Source organism: Olea europaea, chromosome 3 (genome assembly GCF_002742605.1).
Source record: "Olea europaea var. sylvestris chromosome 3, O_europaea_v1, whole genome shotgun sequence".
Classification (NCBI taxonomy): Eukaryota; Viridiplantae; Streptophyta; class Magnoliopsida; order Lamiales; family Oleaceae; genus Olea; species Olea europaea.
In genome coordinates, this window is record NC_036239.1 from 12,149,786 (window position 1) to 12,169,169 (window position 19,384).

Consider the following 19,384-nt stretch of genomic DNA (forward strand, 5'->3'; position numbering starts at 1 on the left):
ATTGGAATGTGAAAGTGCAACTTGCAGATTATATCAAGAAAAGTGGTACCATTTTGCACAAACTTCAACTAAAATAAAGAGAAAATTTTCTTCCTAGACTCCTTTATAAGAGTACTTCAAGAATGACATATAATTAATTAAATAAGCGACTTAAAAAACTAACATAATGACAATAAAATAATGGTGGGTACATGCAAGATACTATATACAAAAAGTATATCCACAAAAAAAAGACAGGTCCAAAAGACAATTTGTCTTTGCATTTGTAGATAGGAATATCGGTGGGCACCATTTGTCCCTCCTGATTCGAAGGCATCCAATACTGATGAAACTTTCACAAGACAACCTTTCACGTCACCACATCTAGTTGCTTAATCTAGTAATGAATTTAACCGGGTGCGATAAATCATTCACATACCCACTCTAAATTTATTGAGAGCAAAGGCTAGTTCATAGTTGTTCATATGTTTTAAGTATTTGGGTATGGAACTAAATTCTTGAATAGCAGAGTGATAAAGGAATGATTCAATGTCAACAAAAGACGTTACATTTCGATAAATACGACACTTAGATAATCATATGTATGCCTTGGACAGAGATCAAGGGTCCCTTGAAATTACACTTGGAGCATAATGTCTGAACTTCAAATTATCTTGTGAACCGTCGGGGAATCCTAGGTGTTGGTACAACCACATCACGACCAGATTTTATCAAGTTGACGCGATCTGGTATTGTTTTATCAAATAGCCTATTTTCGGGATTCTCAGCATAGCAGACATAGTAACAACTCACACAGGCTTGAGGTAGCGCCATGGCAATCCTCGTCTAGCACATTATTGATTAAATTAAGTCAACCAAACAATTGTGGAACAAAAATTGAAAAGCTCAACTTGATTACATTATGTAAGTAATGCATTATTAGAATAATGTTGGTTAGGTTGAGTCAACTAACCATTAGGTAACCAATGAAGGCAGCCAGGACTGAGAGGGTTGCAGTGTAACCATGATGCACAGTGGCTGTCCAAGCAGCTACAACAATTACACATATTGAGCCACTGCAAACTCCAGTGAGAAAGCAAATGGCACTTGTTATATCAGAGTCGACAATCGGTGCCATCTCCCTCTTCTCAAATAGCTCCCAAGTATCTTGTGACGCCTTCACAAAATCTTTTCCATATGCAGCAATCTATAAAAGTCACAGCCAAGAAAATTCAACACTATCTCAAAAATTTGACACAAATAAAGAAGGAATTCTATTACAAGATTACTTTGATAATAAGTTACTTTTTATTTAGACTTAGAGATTTGATATCTAATCGAGATGTAAGACACTGTCCAAGGTATCCAAGTCACCAGCACTAGCCCCAGAAGCCAATTTCCAGATGCCTCATTCGTTAAGACTTTTAATCAAGATCTACATGTAAATTGAAAGAATTTTTTAACTTAGATAAGCAAGAATGCAAGATTACTTGAACGTAAGCCCAGCCATTTCCTCGTCGAAAGATTGTTTCCATTACCCTGAGACAGCAATGCGCACAAGAAAACATGAACTCATCTTCACCCTCAAGCAAATTCAACCCACGTGCCAATATTCTCAAAGCTTCAATTGCAGGCACAAAAAGGGAACCAAGACAAGCACTCCCCAGATTGTTTGACAAGGCCCTTTGGAAGCAAAACTGGGTATTAGATTGCATACCTCTGAGATAATAAAGAGAAATTACTCTGCTAACTGTTAAATTAGCCACATTCCTCATAACCTCAGCAGTCCAAGCCAAGCTCAATACCAATGCAATTATAATCAATGGTGATATGTAGAAATTCAGCGATCCAATTACAGCTAATATCCAAAACGACATCCAACAAAATCCAGCACCAAGCATCCAATAAGTAGGACGATTTAAATCAGGAAATTTGGATACAGGTTCAAGTGCCTTGATAAAAATCTTGGAGCAAAAACTAGTCCTATGCGTAACCCAACACGCATATAATCCGTTACCTATACCAAAGACGATAAAAAGAGCTCCAACTCCATCCGTTGCTGGCCTTTGGAAGCAAATTAAAAGAATCCCGGCCGATAAAGTCAAGATGAAAGAACTCCAAATTATGAAAAGCACCATAATATTAGGCCATAATCTAACTGCCTTTTGCCATACAAATGCCAGTGTTATGCTAAGAAAAGAGGCAGCCTCAACTTGTGGCAAAAAATACTTCAACACCCTCTTCTCTTCTCTTTGGGACTTACCTTCTTCTATTAGGCCTTGCACTCCTTTAAATATCATAAAACACACCAATCCAAAAGCCAGAACCATATGCACAAGGAACAAAAACAGGGAAAACTTGTTTGTGTATGATCTTGAATTCAGAGTTATCACTGATTCCTGTTCCAAAAAAAAAAAAAGGGTCCAAGAAAATATCTCCAATTAAAATTCAAGAAAAACTATGTAAGAAATGCAGAGGCAGCTCAAGTTCTAGGCTAAATGTTGATTAAAGGTCCCGTATTTAGATATAATTTCTTTTGATTAATGCCCCAAAATTACCATAACCGCTTCTGTGTAAGTGTGCGATATAAAATCTTACTTGTGGTGTAGGCGTAGAGCGAGGCTGCTGCAGAGGAGGAGGAGAAGGCTGAGGCGGCTGAGAAGAGCGAGGGGGCTGATGCGAAGGAGAAGCAAATCTTGTTGCATTATTCATTACAAGTCTTAAAGGATTTGAATTGCTCAATCTTTGCATTCTCGACATGTGAACTTCTTCTGGAGCCTGATTTTGAACTTCTGCTTTATGAATATTCATCTCACCTTTCTCCAAATCCTTCAATTCATCTTCTCTTTTCCCTTTTTCCTCCATTTCTTCTTCACGCACTGATTCTTCTTCATTTTCTATGTGCACCACCTATACAACAAAACAACATAAATAAGCAAAAGTCCAAGAATAACTAATTATGAAAAAATTAAGCAGGTGGGGCGAAAGTGGTTCACTTACAGGTTCTGCAGCACCCATTATCGGCGGCGGTTGTGGTGGCGCGTAAGTGTGACGAGGGCGATGGTGGTGGTGGTCGGGGACGTTAGATTTTGTATCTATATTGTTCTTGGGTGATGCAATAGGCTCCTACGAAACCAATGCTTCCACCTCATTTTGACATTTTACCTCACCTCAGGGAATCCGACATTTGTACACTGCACTTAATGGCGTGTCGTCACACCCTCCAATAGAATATGTTCATTTTGTCAGTTTTTTTTTTTTTTTTTACTGAATTAATTTCACCTATTTTGACTGAATTTTATAATGAGTCCCCACTTTGCGGAGATTAAAATCACTTTAATATATTTCCCTTATTATTATTATTTTTTTTTTTCTGACGTATTTCATTAGTATGCCAGACTGTTGAGAAGTAATTCCGTGGGTAGGGGTCCAGGGGATATTATTGTGTGGCTGCACACTTGGGAATTATGGTCAGATTTGGAGATTGGAAGAATTATACTTTAAAGGGGAATTTGCTGTAAAGGTGGATAGAATACAAAAGGAGCAGAATTTTATGATGTCCCATTATTTTCATGCGAAAGATTACCATGTGATGGACTCAGAATTTCTAAATTCTATTGCAGATTTGATATATATATATATATATCTTATGTTGTTGAAAAATGAAACGTAATGAAAACTTATAAGAACGAATAAAATTTCACATGAAAATTCAAAATTATTGATTTGTTACCAAGAAAAAGATTATATTGATATAAAATTTCCTAAATTTTTATTATCATCAAATTCAACTATTACAACTCGTATTTAAAATAAAAACTTAAATCTGGATAAAAACTAAAGTTCTAGATAATGATGAAAATTAAAGTACCTAATATTCAGCATTGAATTAAAAATCGCCATTATCAAATTATCCATAAAAACGAAAAATACTTTTTTGGAGCTCTAAATGATAAAGTTTGGTTGAAAAAGTCAAAAAATTGGGCGACCTGGTGAGTTTTGCTTATTTGTCTGTTTTCACTCAAAGTTGACACAAACTTCTCTGAAAATAGACAATTTTAGAATTTTTTTTTTTTTTTGACATCGATCAAACTTTTTTCACGAAAATCTTCTTCTTTATTAAGGATGGCAACGGGATAGGTCGAAATTGGGCAACCTCCACCATCGCCCGCCTTGCCAAGTAATTTTTCGTCCCATTACCCATTTAAGGTAGGGTGGAAAGGGGCCCTTGCCCCATTTAGCACTTGTTTAATTTATTTTATTTTTTTGGTTTTTATTTTTGATAATCCATTTTATTGTCCTCATTCATTAAATTCAGACAATAATATATTTATTAAAATTTTTATTTAATTTGTTTATTTTTAAAAATTAAATTATTCAAATATATTTAGTAAAATTAAACTTTTATTGTTTGTCATATTCCTTCAATAGCCTTAGTTGCCATATTCTATTAAAACTAATGAAATTTCGTGAAATTTTTCATTTAAAATATTGAATTCTTAAAAAAAAAAAAAAAAAAAAGTTAAACGATGTAGGGTGGAGGGTCTTTGTTACCCGTACCCACCCAGGACTGAAGTCCCTCGCGTCGCTCCTGACCCAAATACCCAATTAAGCGGGTAATTTTCGCTCCTTTTGGGGTGAGGCCACGAGTATCGGGTTTGATGAATTTTTTTGTCATCCCTATTTTTTATATACCATATCATTAAATTACTATAATTTATGTACTCTGTTTTTGATTTTTTTGGACAAGTTCAATTAGAAGTGGAAATCAATAGAATAGTTTGAAATGTGATCTTATTTTAAAACAACAGCAAGGAACGACATCATTTATTGGTGGGGTTAACTAGGCTATATTATTTATCATTACTCTTTTCTCCGTGCAATACACAAATTATGTTATTTTTAAAGTAATGTTAGCATGCTGAATGTTAAGAATTGACGGAAGATATGTTCGTTGAATGAGGTAAGCAAAATTAACTTAATTTGAAGACTTAAATTTTTGTGATTTCAACCATAAAATATAGCTATGAAACATCTCAAGAGTATGGAGAAATAAAGAAAACTTCACACACATTCCAGACAAAACTTACTTTCGAACTGTTCTTCAAAAAATAAAACAGAAGGCAAAGATATGTTGAGAGTAGTTAGAGAGAATAATTCTTATTAGTGCAATCATAATCTACTTGTCGAATGCTTTCAAATCTTTGTCTTACAGAAAATTTGAATGGATTAATCATAAATACGGCATAATAACATTTCACGTCAAACTATTCGAGAAATCTTTCTACAAGATTTACTTTGATTTGTCACTGGCTTCATCAAAATTATAGTACGTAAAAATTTCACCAGAAATCTGATCAGGTAAAATTTTCTTAATATGATTAACACATTCTTTTCTAGGCATAAGAATGACTCGACTTAATAACATTTCACGTCAAATTATTCGAGAAATCTTTCTACAAGATTTACTTTGATTTGTCACTGGCTTCATCAAAACTATGGTACGTAAAAATTTCACCAAAAATCAGGTAAAATTTTGTTAATATGATTAACACATTCTTTTCTAGGCATAAGAATGACTCAACTTTATATGGCATGTAAATTATTAGCATATGCTTTCATTTCTGTAAAAACATGATGTATCAATTATTTTAAAGATGTGATTTCATCATCAAATGGCAAGATTATACTGTTTGAAAATTTAATGCACTTGCAAGTATGCTCTTGCTCCATTCTATTTTCAATTCTGAGCAAGTAATTGCACAACATTGTATCCAACTTTGCCCCCATATTCTCATCCAATGGTAGTTGTAAATACTAAGGCTATAGGTTTGAGAACACCAAGGCATCGTTTGAGTATTTCCTTAATTGCACGGGTTGTAAAATGGACAAATTTGCTATTTATCTAATAATGATAAAGAGATTATCATGAGTAAAGACAGCAATTTAATTTACTTGGACTAATTGGATCATTTAATTTTTCAATTTTCTTGCAATTTCGAAGATTAACAGATGCATCATTCTCAACAGATTTAAGCATCACGTCCCCAGAACAGTCCAACAATTTAACATGTTTATTACATGGGGAAAAAAAAAAAAAAAAAACCCTTCATGGCTTCTTCAATAGTTCTGTAGCTCCATGGCAATCACTTGTTTGGATAATATTGTTTGCCTTTTGAATTTTTATTTTCCTTCCAGCCTTCAAACTGGATTTCCACCCGAGGTTAGACTTGTGCTCCTAGGTGCTGCACTTAAAAGCAACTGTGGGTAATTCCCCTCTAAGATACTTTGAGCCGCTTCTCAGAAGCTTCTATTGGTAGACGATATAAGATATAAAAATGAGTATTAAGGTGATTTCCCATTTCTTTTCTAACAATTCACATCTAAAATTCCAATTGTACATAGAAGAACAACCAAAATAAAAAAGAAGAAAACATAATCGACATGTACACTATTCTGAACAAAATACTACTTAAATTAATAAGATTTCATCTCCACCAAAAACATTTTATTAGGTTCAATTCAGCTATCAAAAACATTTACCTTAAAAAACATGATTAATTTTATTGAGAAGCAGTCCCACTTTCATGACCATGTTTTTCATGTCAACAGAGTGTCTACCAAGGGGGTCTCAAACAGCTAGCAACTCCAAAATGACATTAGAAGCTTCAAGCTTTGACCAACTCCATACAAAAGGCTCTCTTCCAACGGTCGACATTAAATTTAGGAAATGTTAGAAAATGAAGAGAATAGAGAAAATCCAAGGGGGTTAAGGAATTCCAATTTACTATCATTGGGGTTCCTTAGCCAATCTAGTGGATTTCGTTCTGATTCTCTCCTCTTTATCATAACTCTCGTTTTTCAATTCTTCATCCTCCAATAAACCCAACTTTCTCTTTTGAGCTTAAAAAAGCAGGTAAAGTCAGGGGGTATAGCAAAATAGAAAATATCAACAAAAAATCTACGTAGTAGAAAATGAAAATATGTCACGATAGACTAAAGTCAATGCCTTCAGCTGCAATACAATTACTATTTGGAAATGCATACTTGATAATGCATGAGTCCAAAATTTTTGTTAGTGAATAGTTACCGCGTTAATGAACTCCAAACCAATTGTCACGAAAAACAAGAATTGGCAATATGAAAATATACGAACAAAAACACAATTTATGTGAAAATTGAAGAAGGAAAAAATCACTGACAAAGAAGAAAAAATTCACTATATCAAAGGATAATTATAAAAGTTGGATGATTTTAAGATATTTAATTAGTCCTATTTATAATATAGAAACTACAACAAAAAACAGCTTTTGCAGCGGCCAAAAAATGCGGCAAAAGGTCATTTACAACGTTTTAGCATATATTGCGGGGTTGATGTTGCCGTTGAGGGAAGAGATACAGCCACATCGAATAAAGATGAGAATATATATCAACTTATAAGGTTTTAGACTACTTTTCTTAATAAGATTGACCTTTTAAGATGGAACTCAAGTCTTAACATAGGGCTTGTTTGAGCCACATTATTTTCAAAAAATACATTTTTCAACAGTGATTTGACATCATTTCAATCACACATTTTTCAATAAAATAATATACATGCAAATCTAAAAATTTTTCTTATTTTTTAACCATATATTTCCCATTGATTTGACATGAATAACACATTTTTCTCTTAGAATGTGGCTCAAACATGGGCATAGTATCAGAGCCTATTAAGCTCCAACGAGCGATTCGATCCGATTAAGAATCAATAAATGAGCAAACGGATTTCAAAATCAGTTTGCTGAAACGAGCCACCATCTTGCGAGGGCATGTCAAGGGATATAATTCCACATTAAATAAAGATGAGAATATAGACCAACTTATAAGGTCTTGATCCCCTCCTCTTAATAAGGTTGACCTTTTGAGATGAAACCCAAGTCTTAACACATGTAGTACGTAAAAGCCCAAAACTAGCTAACCAAAACGGGAGTGAATTGGTTATAGCAACTTTGTCGAAAAATAATTCTAAGTGTACAACTAATACTTATTTGAATATAGCAATTAATCAAATGTTTTTAAATATAAAAAAGAGCAAAGACTATGTTGAAATCACGAGTAACAAATAAAAGCAAAAATAAGTAAAAGGGAAGAGAAGTCAAACGATATGATATGAAGATTTGATCCAATGCAATGATCTACGTCCCTGTTACAAACTCTCTGTTACGAGCAAGACCTTTTTTACTTTATTGATTGACTTATGTGCAATCTAACCTTCTTACAATGATTACAGTGACTTACAAACAACGGGCACGATCCTTTTACACCGTTGAGATTTTCGGAACCTCAACTCGACCCACAAATTTGAAAATTAAGAGTTTACAAATAGACACTTCTCTTGTAATGAATGATATATTTGGAGTTGAATACAATAAGAGAAGATGGCTAACACTTTAGTAGATAGCAATAATTGAAGCTCAAGTGTTAAATAAGAAAAACTTTGATGAATAGAATGATTTTCAAAGGTTGAATCAATCAAAAGTTTTTCTAATATAAATGAGTTGAAAAGATAGATATAGCAAAACGATTGAGTAGTTAAGATCAATAATATCTCACTTTAATTCTCACAAAAGTCTATCTTTGAATGCAAAATGATCTGATATTTATAGTAGCAAAATTGTCAAAAGTTCTGTCTTACCGGACAAGGCTACCAGACGTCCGCTACCTTATCGGACGGTCAACTAACCGATTTTTGTTCAGAAGTCAGAACGTTCAAATTCTTGACCGTTGGACAAACCTACCATACCAGAGGTCCGCTAGAATTACCGGACGCGTCTGCTAGAGCTACCGGATGCGTCCTCTAGGCCAACTTGTGTCCAGTAGTTAGAAATTTTCCTTCTTTTAATGTTTTAAAAAGATGTAATCTCATGAAGGATGTTTCTAACTTATTTTTCAAACTTTTTGACATTTCTTAAAGTGTATAATAGGCTCATGTCTTAAGAAAAATTCTTTATGCAAAAATCGTGTTTGCTGTGTGAAAAAACTTTTCTTGAGTTTCAAATGACGTAATTGCCAAATACTAAAGTGTTTTACCTTAATATTTGACATCAAGGTATCTAAGTCTAATTTCTTCTAATCTCATCTTTGTTTGACTTGATGAAGTGCTTATTGTCTTGATGTTAACTCATCTTCTACTTTATTAAATTTGCGAAAGCTCCATAAGCATCATTTTGTCTACGTTTGTCATAACTTCTATAATCACTCAAATACAATTGTTAAACACAATTTGTTTGTTATAATCAAAATGAGAAATCAACCATAGGTCAACAATTCCCCCCCCCCCCCCTTTTTATTATAACAAACACGAGATGATAGAGATTTAATAGGTAAGGAAATAAATAAGAAATGATAGAAATTTGATAAGTAAAGAAATAATTCCCCCTATCTTTTATACATGTATTTCCCCTTATTTACGAATTCCTATCATGCATCTCATATAATATTCCTATCATTGCATTACATCATCTTTATCATTCATTATATCATCTCATATAGTTTTCCCCCTTTTGGCATACTAAAAAATGACAAATAATGCATTATATTAAAAAAAATATAAGTTCATAACTTCATAATCAAAACACAGAAAGTTAGAGTCATAAAGAGTTCGAGATTACAAAAAAAATATTCATAAGACAAATAAAACTAAGGCTCCGGAGGAGGAGGTGGAGGAAAATATGCGTAAAAGCGAGCATAGAATGCATTCTGCTGAGCCTGCATCTCCGCCTGCTGTGCAAGAATGGCATACTATTGAGCCTGTATCGTGGCATGCTGTGACTGAACGTGATGAAGAACACCGGTAAGCCCATCAGCTGAAGACGTGGATGAGTCGAGACACCCAGTGAGTAAATTATATCGATACTCAGTAAAAGTGTACCCACGGGAAGAAGATGAAGGGGCACTAATGCGCGGTGGATGCGAAAGTGATGAAACATTTTCGTCGGATTCCTCTTCTTCTTCAAAGGGTAATGTAGAAGGATTCGAGGTAGGGTCGAATCCTTTGGCGTAAACCACACATTGGCCTTGAGTTTTATAAATTTTCATACGTTTGAGAGTTTGAATATTGATTGTACCGGCAGGACGAGGTTTGACAACCGCTTCATCATCAAGAGAGACATTGAAGTGTTTGAAGATTTTTGTTAAAAGCATTCCATAGGGTAGAGCTTTGGTATAACAGGAAGAGTGGATAAGTTTCATAAGGCCCAAGGCAATGGTTGAGAAATCTAATTTACGGCAACGAGAAATGAATAAAGAATAAACAAATAAAAGTAATTAACCCCATCTCGATGCCCTTTCCTAGGTAGAATAATGTTAGCGATGATATTTTGCAATACTTTGTAAGGTAAGGTGAGTTGATTGGCACAAACTTTTGTAATGTTTTCAAAATCTTTTCCCGTCACATGACGGCATGCATTACGCAGGTTATAACCTTCTAAAGTCGAGTGAGCTTTGTGAACAAAAATTTATTTATCACATGGTTCAAGCCTAAGTAGGTCTCGAATGAGAGCTTTATTAACGGTGACCCTCACATTTTTAATTAAGTAGGAACTACTATCGGGTCGTGGTGTAATAACCATTTTTGTGTAAAAAGTTTTCATGAGTTGAGAGTAAGCATTTTCTTCTAATGAACAAATCGAAATCCATCCTACTTTCTCAAAGAATTCTTCAATATGAAAAGCAGGAGCTTCAATAGTAAAATTCGCAAAATCAACATTTTTACCTAGTAGAATCGGATATTTTTCAAATGAGCTCATTGGCACTTCGGGTTCAAAATCCGTTTCTTCGTCCGAGGAAGATGTTTAACGCTTTCGTTCCATAGTCTTTACCCTTTTCCAACTTGCTTTATTCTTGACATTGTGTGAATTGAAGAATATATGGAGAATTGAGAGTTAGGGCACGAAACTGGGAAATGTGAAATTATGAGAGAAATTTCAAATCTTTGAGGAAGGAAATGGTGTAGAGGAAGTGGGTTAATAGATTTGATGTTTAAATTGATGAATTAGAAGAGTGTAAGGACAATTTTCGAGTAGAGTATGGAGGAGGGCTTGAAGAAAGTGAAGAAGGTGGGAAGAAAATGACCTTGTTCGCGATTTAAAAATCTAAAATTTCAGTGTATCGGACGTCCGGTATGACATGCCAAGTCGTCCGGTATAATAGAAAAAAAATTCTGTCCATCCGGATGAATTACAGGATCATCCGTTATATTCGTCCGGTATGTGTCGGACGCATTCGGTTGACTTGTTTGGAACCTTTTTTTAATAGAAGAGTAAATATAGTTACCTAGCATCAATTATGTACTTCAGTTTTATTAATAATTCCTAAACCTCTACGAATGTATGTGAATCAGTCGAGAGCAAGATGTTTAGTAAAGATATAGGCCAATTAGTTTTCTGTATTGACAAATTCTAATGCAATATCACATTTTTGAGCATGATCTCTAAGAAAATGATGTCTAATCTCAATGTGTTTCGTTTGTGACTGCAATATAGGATTCTTAAACAAATTTATGGCGCTAGTGTTATCATACATAATAGATATGTGGCGAAAAGACAAGTGATAATCCTTAAGTATTTGTTTCATTCATAACACTTGTGCATAACAACTAGCGGCTGAGATATATTCGGCTTTAGTTGTGGATAATGCAATGAAATTTTGTTTCTTACTAAAACATGAGACTAGTGCAAAGCCTAAGAAGTTTGTTTAATTTGCAACCCGAGGAAAAATTTTAATTCTCTCATCATGCTCATTTCAAATTCCTTGCTCATACTTTTAGAAAATTCTTCACAAGGCACCAAAGATAATATCATCCACACGAATTTGAACAATAAGTATGTAATTCTTATAACTTTTCACAAAAAGTATGGTATCGGCCTTTCCAATAGAGAATCCATTTGAAATTAGAAATTTCCTCAATCGTTCATACTAAGCTCTAGGAGCTTGTTTTAGGCCACAAAGTTTTTTTCTAAGTTTGTAAACGATTTGGATTTTTATGATCTTTGAAACCGGGAGGTTGTTCGACAAAAACCTCTTCTTGAATACATCCATTTAAAAATGTACTTTTGACATCCATTTGATACAATGTAAATCCTTTGTAGCAAGCAAATGCAAGAAGTATACGAATGGATTCTAATCTAGTTACCGGTGCAAAAGTTTCTTCAACATCTACACCTTCTTCTTGATTATAACCTTGGGCCATTAATTTAGCCTTGTTATGCACAATGTTTCCATCTTCATCCCGTTTATTTCTAAATACATATTTTGTTCCAATCACGGTTTGATTATTTGGTCTAGCAACTAAATCCCAAACATTATTTCTTTAAAATTGATTTAGTTCTTCTTGCATTGCTAGTACCCAAAATTCATCAAACTCGACTTCTTTGAAGTTCTTAGGTTCAATTTGAGGAAGAAAAGCACAACTTCCGAGATGATTTCTAAGAGAGTTTCAAGTAATATTACCTTTTGAGAGATCGCCTATTATCAATTCCTTTGGATGAGATGGGACGAACCATTCGTTTGGTAGTGTATAGTCTTTTTGAGTTTCGGTTGATTTTTCTTTGCTTTCTTCATCATTTGGCTCATTTTCTTGGCTTTCATTTTGAACTCCTTGATTTTGATCTTGAATATTCATTCTTTTGAATGAACTTTCCAAACTTACATCATCTTCAATACCCTTCTCACGATCAAAAGAGTTAGCTTCATCAAATGAAGCATGTACGGATTCTTCAACGACTAGAGTTTTTTTGTTAAATACTCTATAAGCTTTGCTAATTGATGAATATCCTTGGAAAATACCGACATCGAATTTCAAGTCGAATTTTCCCAAATTATCTTTAGTATTCAAAATAAAACATTTACAACCAAAAACTTTGAAATAACTAATATTAGGAATTTTGTTTTTCCAAAGTTTAAAGGAGTTTTAGTTTTATTTCGACTAACTAAAACTCTATTTACAGTGTAGCAAGGCGTGTTTACCATTTCAGCCCAAAGTATTTTGGTAAATTGTTTTCGTTTAGTATGGTTCTAGCCATTTTTTGCAGTGTGCAACTCTTCTTTTCTACTACACCTTTTTGTTGAGGTGTTCTAGGAGCCAAACAATTATATACATATCCATTTTCATTACAAAAAGGGAAAATTGTAGCCGAGGTACCAAACATTTCGTTTATTAGCAGATTTTGCTCAAATCTTTAGTTTGTGCCACCCACAGTGGCAAACCTTTCAAAAATATGCGCCGACGGTTCAAATGGATGGAAACCGTTCATTTGACCGTTAGTTGACTAGAAAAGTCAAAATTTGACCAATTTGGACCAAATTAAAAAGGGCAAAGTGGTACTTTGCATTTTTTCTTAATATTAATAATTAAAATAATTAATAATAACAATAAAAAAGTAAAAACAAAATAAATAAAAATCAAAGAAAAGAAAGGGAATACTGTTCATCTTCATCTTCATCTTCACCCCCCACCCCACCCCATGCCACCACACCCAACCCCGATTCCATGGGCGGTCGCCACCACAGTCTCCGGTCAACTTGAACCCTCAATTCATTTCTCTCTCCTGCCATTGTAGCACTAGCTGTCGGGACCCTTTCCCCTCAACAGTGGTGATTAACGTCAAATTGGATGGAGACCTTCTATCCACTGGAACCATGCCCAGACTTGCCATCAAGACACGACATAGCAGCTTCCACTTTCTCTGCCTCCGACAACTGATTAATGGAGTAAATCCACTCCCCCTAGACACCCCCCAATTTGGATTTTCCTCATAGAATATTGTTATTACGAGTTGGCCTTGTGAATCCAATCCGAATCATCCTCTCGGTTGTGCCTTTCCCTTTGTAGCATCATCTTCTCCAACCAATTCCATATCAATCCCCAGCTTTCCTTCATTGTTGATGTCATTTGCCTAGGTACATGCTTTGACACCAAATGGCAGAACTTCCAAACACACATATTTTGCTGCATTACTGAATGAAAGTGGCACGAAAATACAAGTTCGACCGGTTCTCTAGTGGACCTGCCTCTCTCCCCACTTTTCTTTCAAAACGTCAAAAAAAAAGGTCAGTATGCTACAATACCCTCCCCATTTATTAACATTCTGGTAGCAATTGCATTCTAGAAGATTTCTAGATTATCCCCATGGAATCGGGGTTGGGTGTGGCGACGTGGGGTGGGGCAAGGCGGAGTGGGGTGGTGTGAAGATGAAGATGAAGATGAACAATATTCCCTTTCTTTTTTTTGATTTTTATTTATTTTGTTTTTACTTTTCTATTGTTATTATTAATTATTTTAATTATTAATATTAAGAAAAAATGCAAAGTACCACTTTGTCCTTTTTAATTTGGTCCAAATTGGTCAAATTTTGACTTTTATAGTCAACTAATGGTCAAGCGGACGGTTTCCATCCATTTAAACCACCCGTGTATATTTTTGAAAGGTTTTGGACTGTGGGTGACACAAATTAAATGTTTGGGCAAAGTCCGCTAATAAACGAAAGATTTGGTACCTCTACTGCAATTTTCCCTTACAAAAATCATCAAAAGCAGTATTATCAAATTCTCTACCATAGTCACTTCTAATCGAAATTATAGAATATCCTTTCTCATTTTGGACTTTCTTACAAAAATGTTTAAAAGATTTTAGCACTTCATCTTTTTGGCTAAAAAATATGACCCAAGTGAATCTAGAAAAATCATCAACTATAACAAAAACATAATATTTTTCCACCTAAATTTTCGATTTTAGATGGTCCAAAAGATTCACATGGAGAAGTTGTAATAGCTTTGTAGTTGAAGAATGTATTTTTGATTTGAAAGAATTTTTTACTTGTTTACCAAATTGACAAGCTTCAAAAATTCTTTCTTTTTCAAATTTTAAGCTTGGCAAACCTTTAACAAGACAAATTTTAGAAATTTTCTAGAGAAGGTCCATGCTAAGATATCCTATTTTCCTACGCCAAAGCCATGTATCTTCTTTCAAACCTAGTAAACATTTTTCATCATTTCTATGTTCAGTTTATGATATAAACATCTTTATTTTGGCTTCCTACAAAAATTACCTCCTTGGATATAATATCCTTAATTAGGCATTTGGAAGAATCAAATTTAATGTTGTAACCTTTGTCACACAATTGACTAATACTTAATAAATTATGTTTGAGGTTATCTATCAATAATACATTTTCAATAGAAGGAGAAGGATAGTTACCAATATTTTCGATACCAATAATTTTTCCTTTGGCATTATCTCCAAACGTCATATGACCTCCATCTTTCTTCTTGAAGTTACATAGTAATGATTTGTGTCTGGTCATGTGCTTTGAACATCCACTATCCAAGAACCATTTTCTTCGAATTTTTGTTGGTACCTACAAAAATAATTTAAATTTTTGACTTTTGATAACCATATTAATTTGGGTTCTTGATAGTTAGTTTTTGTGGATTCTTGAATCCACTTATACTTATTTTCAAAATATAGTCTCTTCTTAACAAGACAGTTATATTCAATATGTCCAATCTTATTGCAAAAACTACATGTAGTCTTAGAAGTAGAAGTTTTTGAAGATTTAACAAATATGTTTTCAAGAGATTTTTTCTTTTAAGGATGGTTTGTAGCCCAATTCTCCTTTGTTGAAGACACATTTTTAATCCCCAAGCATCAAATCAAAAATTTTCTTTTCTTGGGTAAACTTGTGAACGATTTTTTTTCAAATCATCTACCTTTTCTTTAAGAAAATGATTTTCTTTGACCAAACAATCATATTTATCATTTTCCTTTTGATTTTCCAAAAGTTTCTTTATTTCATCTTTTAATAAAGAATTTTTCTTTTTGAGCATAGAATGACTTTTGGCAAGTTTTTCAAAATTTTCAAGTATTTCATCATAACAAGTCGATAATTCTTCAAATGAAAATTTTTCTATAGGACTTACCTTTTCCTCAATAGTAATGAAGCACATGTTGGCAATTTCGTCTTGGCTACTATTTTCATTTTGATCATCATTGTCACTATCATCCCATGTAACTTGTAGTGCCTCTTTTTGAAATTTTTCCTGTTGTTGGGACATTCGATTCTTTTGTTCCTGGGTTTGTCACAATTATAGCAAATGATTTTCTTGTTCTTCTCTTCTCCATTTTCTTCCTACTTTTGAAATTTTCATGTGCTTCGAAAATTTTTCCATTTGTTGACAAGAAGAACTAAATTGTCCAATTCTTCATCACTTGAATTTTCATTGGACGTACCTTCATCAATTGCCGATTTGAGAGCAATTCGGCGTTTTGAAGACTCTTTGGATTCCTCTTTGCTTTTCCTTGTCTTTTCTTTGATTTCGGCATTGTTGATTTCATAGGTCATTAGTGTCCCATATAGGTCTTTCAATCGATATGTGTTGATATCCTTGGTGTTTTCTATCAACATTCTCAATAGGCTCCAATCTTCCGATAATGAACTAAGCATTTTACTTACAAGTTCACTGTTAGTAAATTTGTGATCAAAACCTTTGAAACCATTTATAATATTGGTAAAGCGAGTAATCATATCAATAATAGGTTCATTTTGTTTCATGAAGAAATTTTCAAATTCCTTAACTAAGAGATTAATCTTTGTTTCTTTGACTTTACTAGTGCCGACATGAGTGACTTCTAATACATGCCAAATATCATATGCGAAGTCACATGTACTAATGTGATTGAACTCATTTTTGTCTGATGCACAATAAAGAAGATTCTTAGCTTTTGCATTTAAGGATAATTTTCTTTTATCTTCTTCATCATATTCTTCCCTAGGTTTGGTAATGACTTGATCAGGTAGGCCATCTACCTTAACAGTCTTAGTAGGTTTATAAGGTCCATATTCAATCACTTCCCAAATGTTGTAATCTATAGATTGAATGTAAATCATCATTCTAGCCTTCCAATAATTTTAGTATCTTCCATAAAAGAAGGGAGGTCGGTTGGTAAAATCTCCTTCAAGAGATTGAAACATTTAGTTAGCCATTTACTCTAGATTGTGAAGTCTAAGAAAGTGAATACCAATTGACAGCCCAAGACTAGCTAACAAAGACGGGGGGGGGGGGGGGGGTGAATTGGTTATAGCAACTTTTTCAAAAAATAATTCTAAGTATACAATTAATAGTTACTTGAATATAGTAATTAATCAAATGTTCTTAAATATAAAAAAGAGCAAAGACTAAGATGAAATCACAAGTAATAAATAAAAGCAAAGATAAGTAAAAGGGAAGAGAAGTCAAACAATATGATATGGAGGTTCGATCCAATGCAATGATCTACGTCCCCCGTTACCAAGCTCTTCATCACGAGCAAGGCATTTCTCACTATACTGATTGACTTATGGTGCAATCCAACCTTTTCACAATGCTTCCGATGAGTTACAAACAAGGTGCACCGATCCTTTTACACCATTGAGATTTTCAAGACCTCAACTCGACCCACAAGTTTGAAAATTAAGAGTTTACAAATAGAGACTTCTCTTGTAATGAATGATGTATTTGGAGTTGAGTACAATAAGAGAAGATGACTAACACTTTAGTAGATAGCAATAATTGAAGCTCAAGTGTTAAATAAAAAAAAACTTTGATGAATAGAATGATTTTCAAAGGTTGAATCAATCAAAAGTTTTTCCAATGTAAATGAATTGAAAAGATAGATATAGAAAAATGATTGAGTAGCTAAGATCAATAATATCTCACTTTAATGCTTACAAAAAGTCTATATTTGAATGCAAAATAATCTGGTATTTATAGCAACAAAATCGTCAAAAATTTTGTCTTATCGGACGTGGCTATTGGACGTCTGCTAGCTTATCAAACGGTCAACTAACCATTTTTGTTCAGAAGTCAGAACATTCAATTTCTTGACCATTGGACAAACCTGCCATACCAGACGCGTCCACCAGAACTACCAGATGCGTCCTCTAGGCCAACTTGTTCTAATAGCTATAAATTTTCCTTCTTTTAATGTTTTAAAAAGATGTAATCTCATGAAGGATGTTTCTAACTTGTTTTTCAAACTTTTTGACATTTCTTAAATTGTATAATAGGTTCATGCATTAAGAAAAACTGTTTATGCACAAATCGTGTTTGTTGTGCGAAAAAACTTTTCTTGAGCTTCAAATGACTTAATTGTCAAATACTAAAGCGTTTTACCTTAACATTTGAGATCAAGGTATCTAATTCTAATTTCTTCTAATCTCATCTTCGTTTGACTTGATGAAGTGCTCATTACCTTGATATGTAGCCCAGCTTCTACTTTGTTAAATTTGCGAAAGCTCCAAAAGCATCCTTTTGTCCACGTTTGTTATAATTTCTATAATCACTCGAATACAATTATTAAATATAATTTGTTTGTTATAATCAAAACGAGAAATCAACTGTAGGTCAATAGTAAATACCCAAGAAAGCATTTACACTAATTGTAACTGAAGTGGATGTGCATTTACAACAATAGGAAGGAGATGCATTTTGATAAGAAAACTATAATTAAGAAGTAACAACTTACAGTGTCGATTCATACTAATGAGCTGATAAGAAAAATATAATCAAGAAGTGATGACTTACAATAAAATTGATAATAATCAGAAAATTCTGTACAGCAGAATATGCATTCTACGTTAGTACAGTGATTATATGCCTCGAAATGATTATGCACTTGTGAATAATAAAGAAAAGGTAGCATTTTAAACACTTCAATGATTTCAAAATCCTCGCACACCTTTCCTGCTTGTGAAAAGAACTCGTAAACATCTCTCCCAGTGGCCTTAATTGGCATCTTCATAACAAGAAAAGATAGGAAATCAATAGTCATTGAGCTGATTTAAAAATGACTGGTTATTCCAGACGTAAATCAAGTGTGCCAAACCTGGTATGCAAAAATAGTTCTTTGATCCCTTTCTGGATCAACTTCCAGGCTCTACTGCTTCTTTCTCTTCCTTAAATCTCCAACATAACCCACTCATAAAAATATGAGTATAAATCCAATAGTAGGAACACATCAACATTAAGATATATGAAGCTTTTGTTTGTGTTCTGGAAACTGTACACTACACCAACAATCACTTTTTGCAACAGGCAAAAAACGTTGTCGTAGATCTATTGCAACGTTTAGGCGTCTGTTGTGGATTTCAACGTTGCCATAGAGCGAAGAGTTTTGACAATGTTCATTGCGCGTTGCGGAAACTTGATTTTGGCAATTGCATTGAACGTTGCAGTCGAAAGATGTTTTGGCAACGTTCATTGCACGTTGTCAAAACTCAGTTTTGGCAACGTGCATTCAATGTTGCCAAAACACCCTTTTGGCAACATTCAATGCGGGTTGCAAAAATTGAGTTTTGACAACGTGCAATGAACGTTGCGGCAATAT

At 33.8% G+C, this 19,384-nt stretch overlaps 1 protein-coding gene across 1 annotated transcript; it reads right to left on the reverse strand.

The window, feature by feature from the left end:
- Positions 1-243: 243 nt before the first annotated feature.
- LOC111386344 (CTL-like protein DDB_G0274487) lies at positions 244-3,198 on the reverse strand. Its single transcript, XM_023010807.1, has 5 exons — positions 2,980-3,198; positions 2,578-2,889; positions 1,470-2,378; positions 953-1,186; positions 244-825 (listed from the first exon to the last, which is right to left on the reverse strand). Exons 1-5 carry the CDS (start codon positions 2,995-2,997, stop codon positions 649-651), a joined length of 1,650 nt encoding a protein of 549 aa, XP_022866575.1. The 5' UTR covers positions 2,998-3,198; the 3' UTR covers positions 244-648.
- Positions 3,199-19,384: the final 16,186 nt, after the last annotated feature.

Coding starts and splice junctions, on each gene's coding strand:
- LOC111386344 (XM_023010807.1), bottom strand. Junction 2,379..2,577: donor GCTCTACGCCTACACCACAA/GTAAGATTTTAT, acceptor TTTTTGGAACAG/GAATCAGTGATAACTCTGAA. Junction 1,187..1,469: donor ATGGCTGGGCTTACGTTCAA/GTAATCTTGCAT, acceptor TGACTTTTATAG/ATTGCTGCATATGGAAAAGA.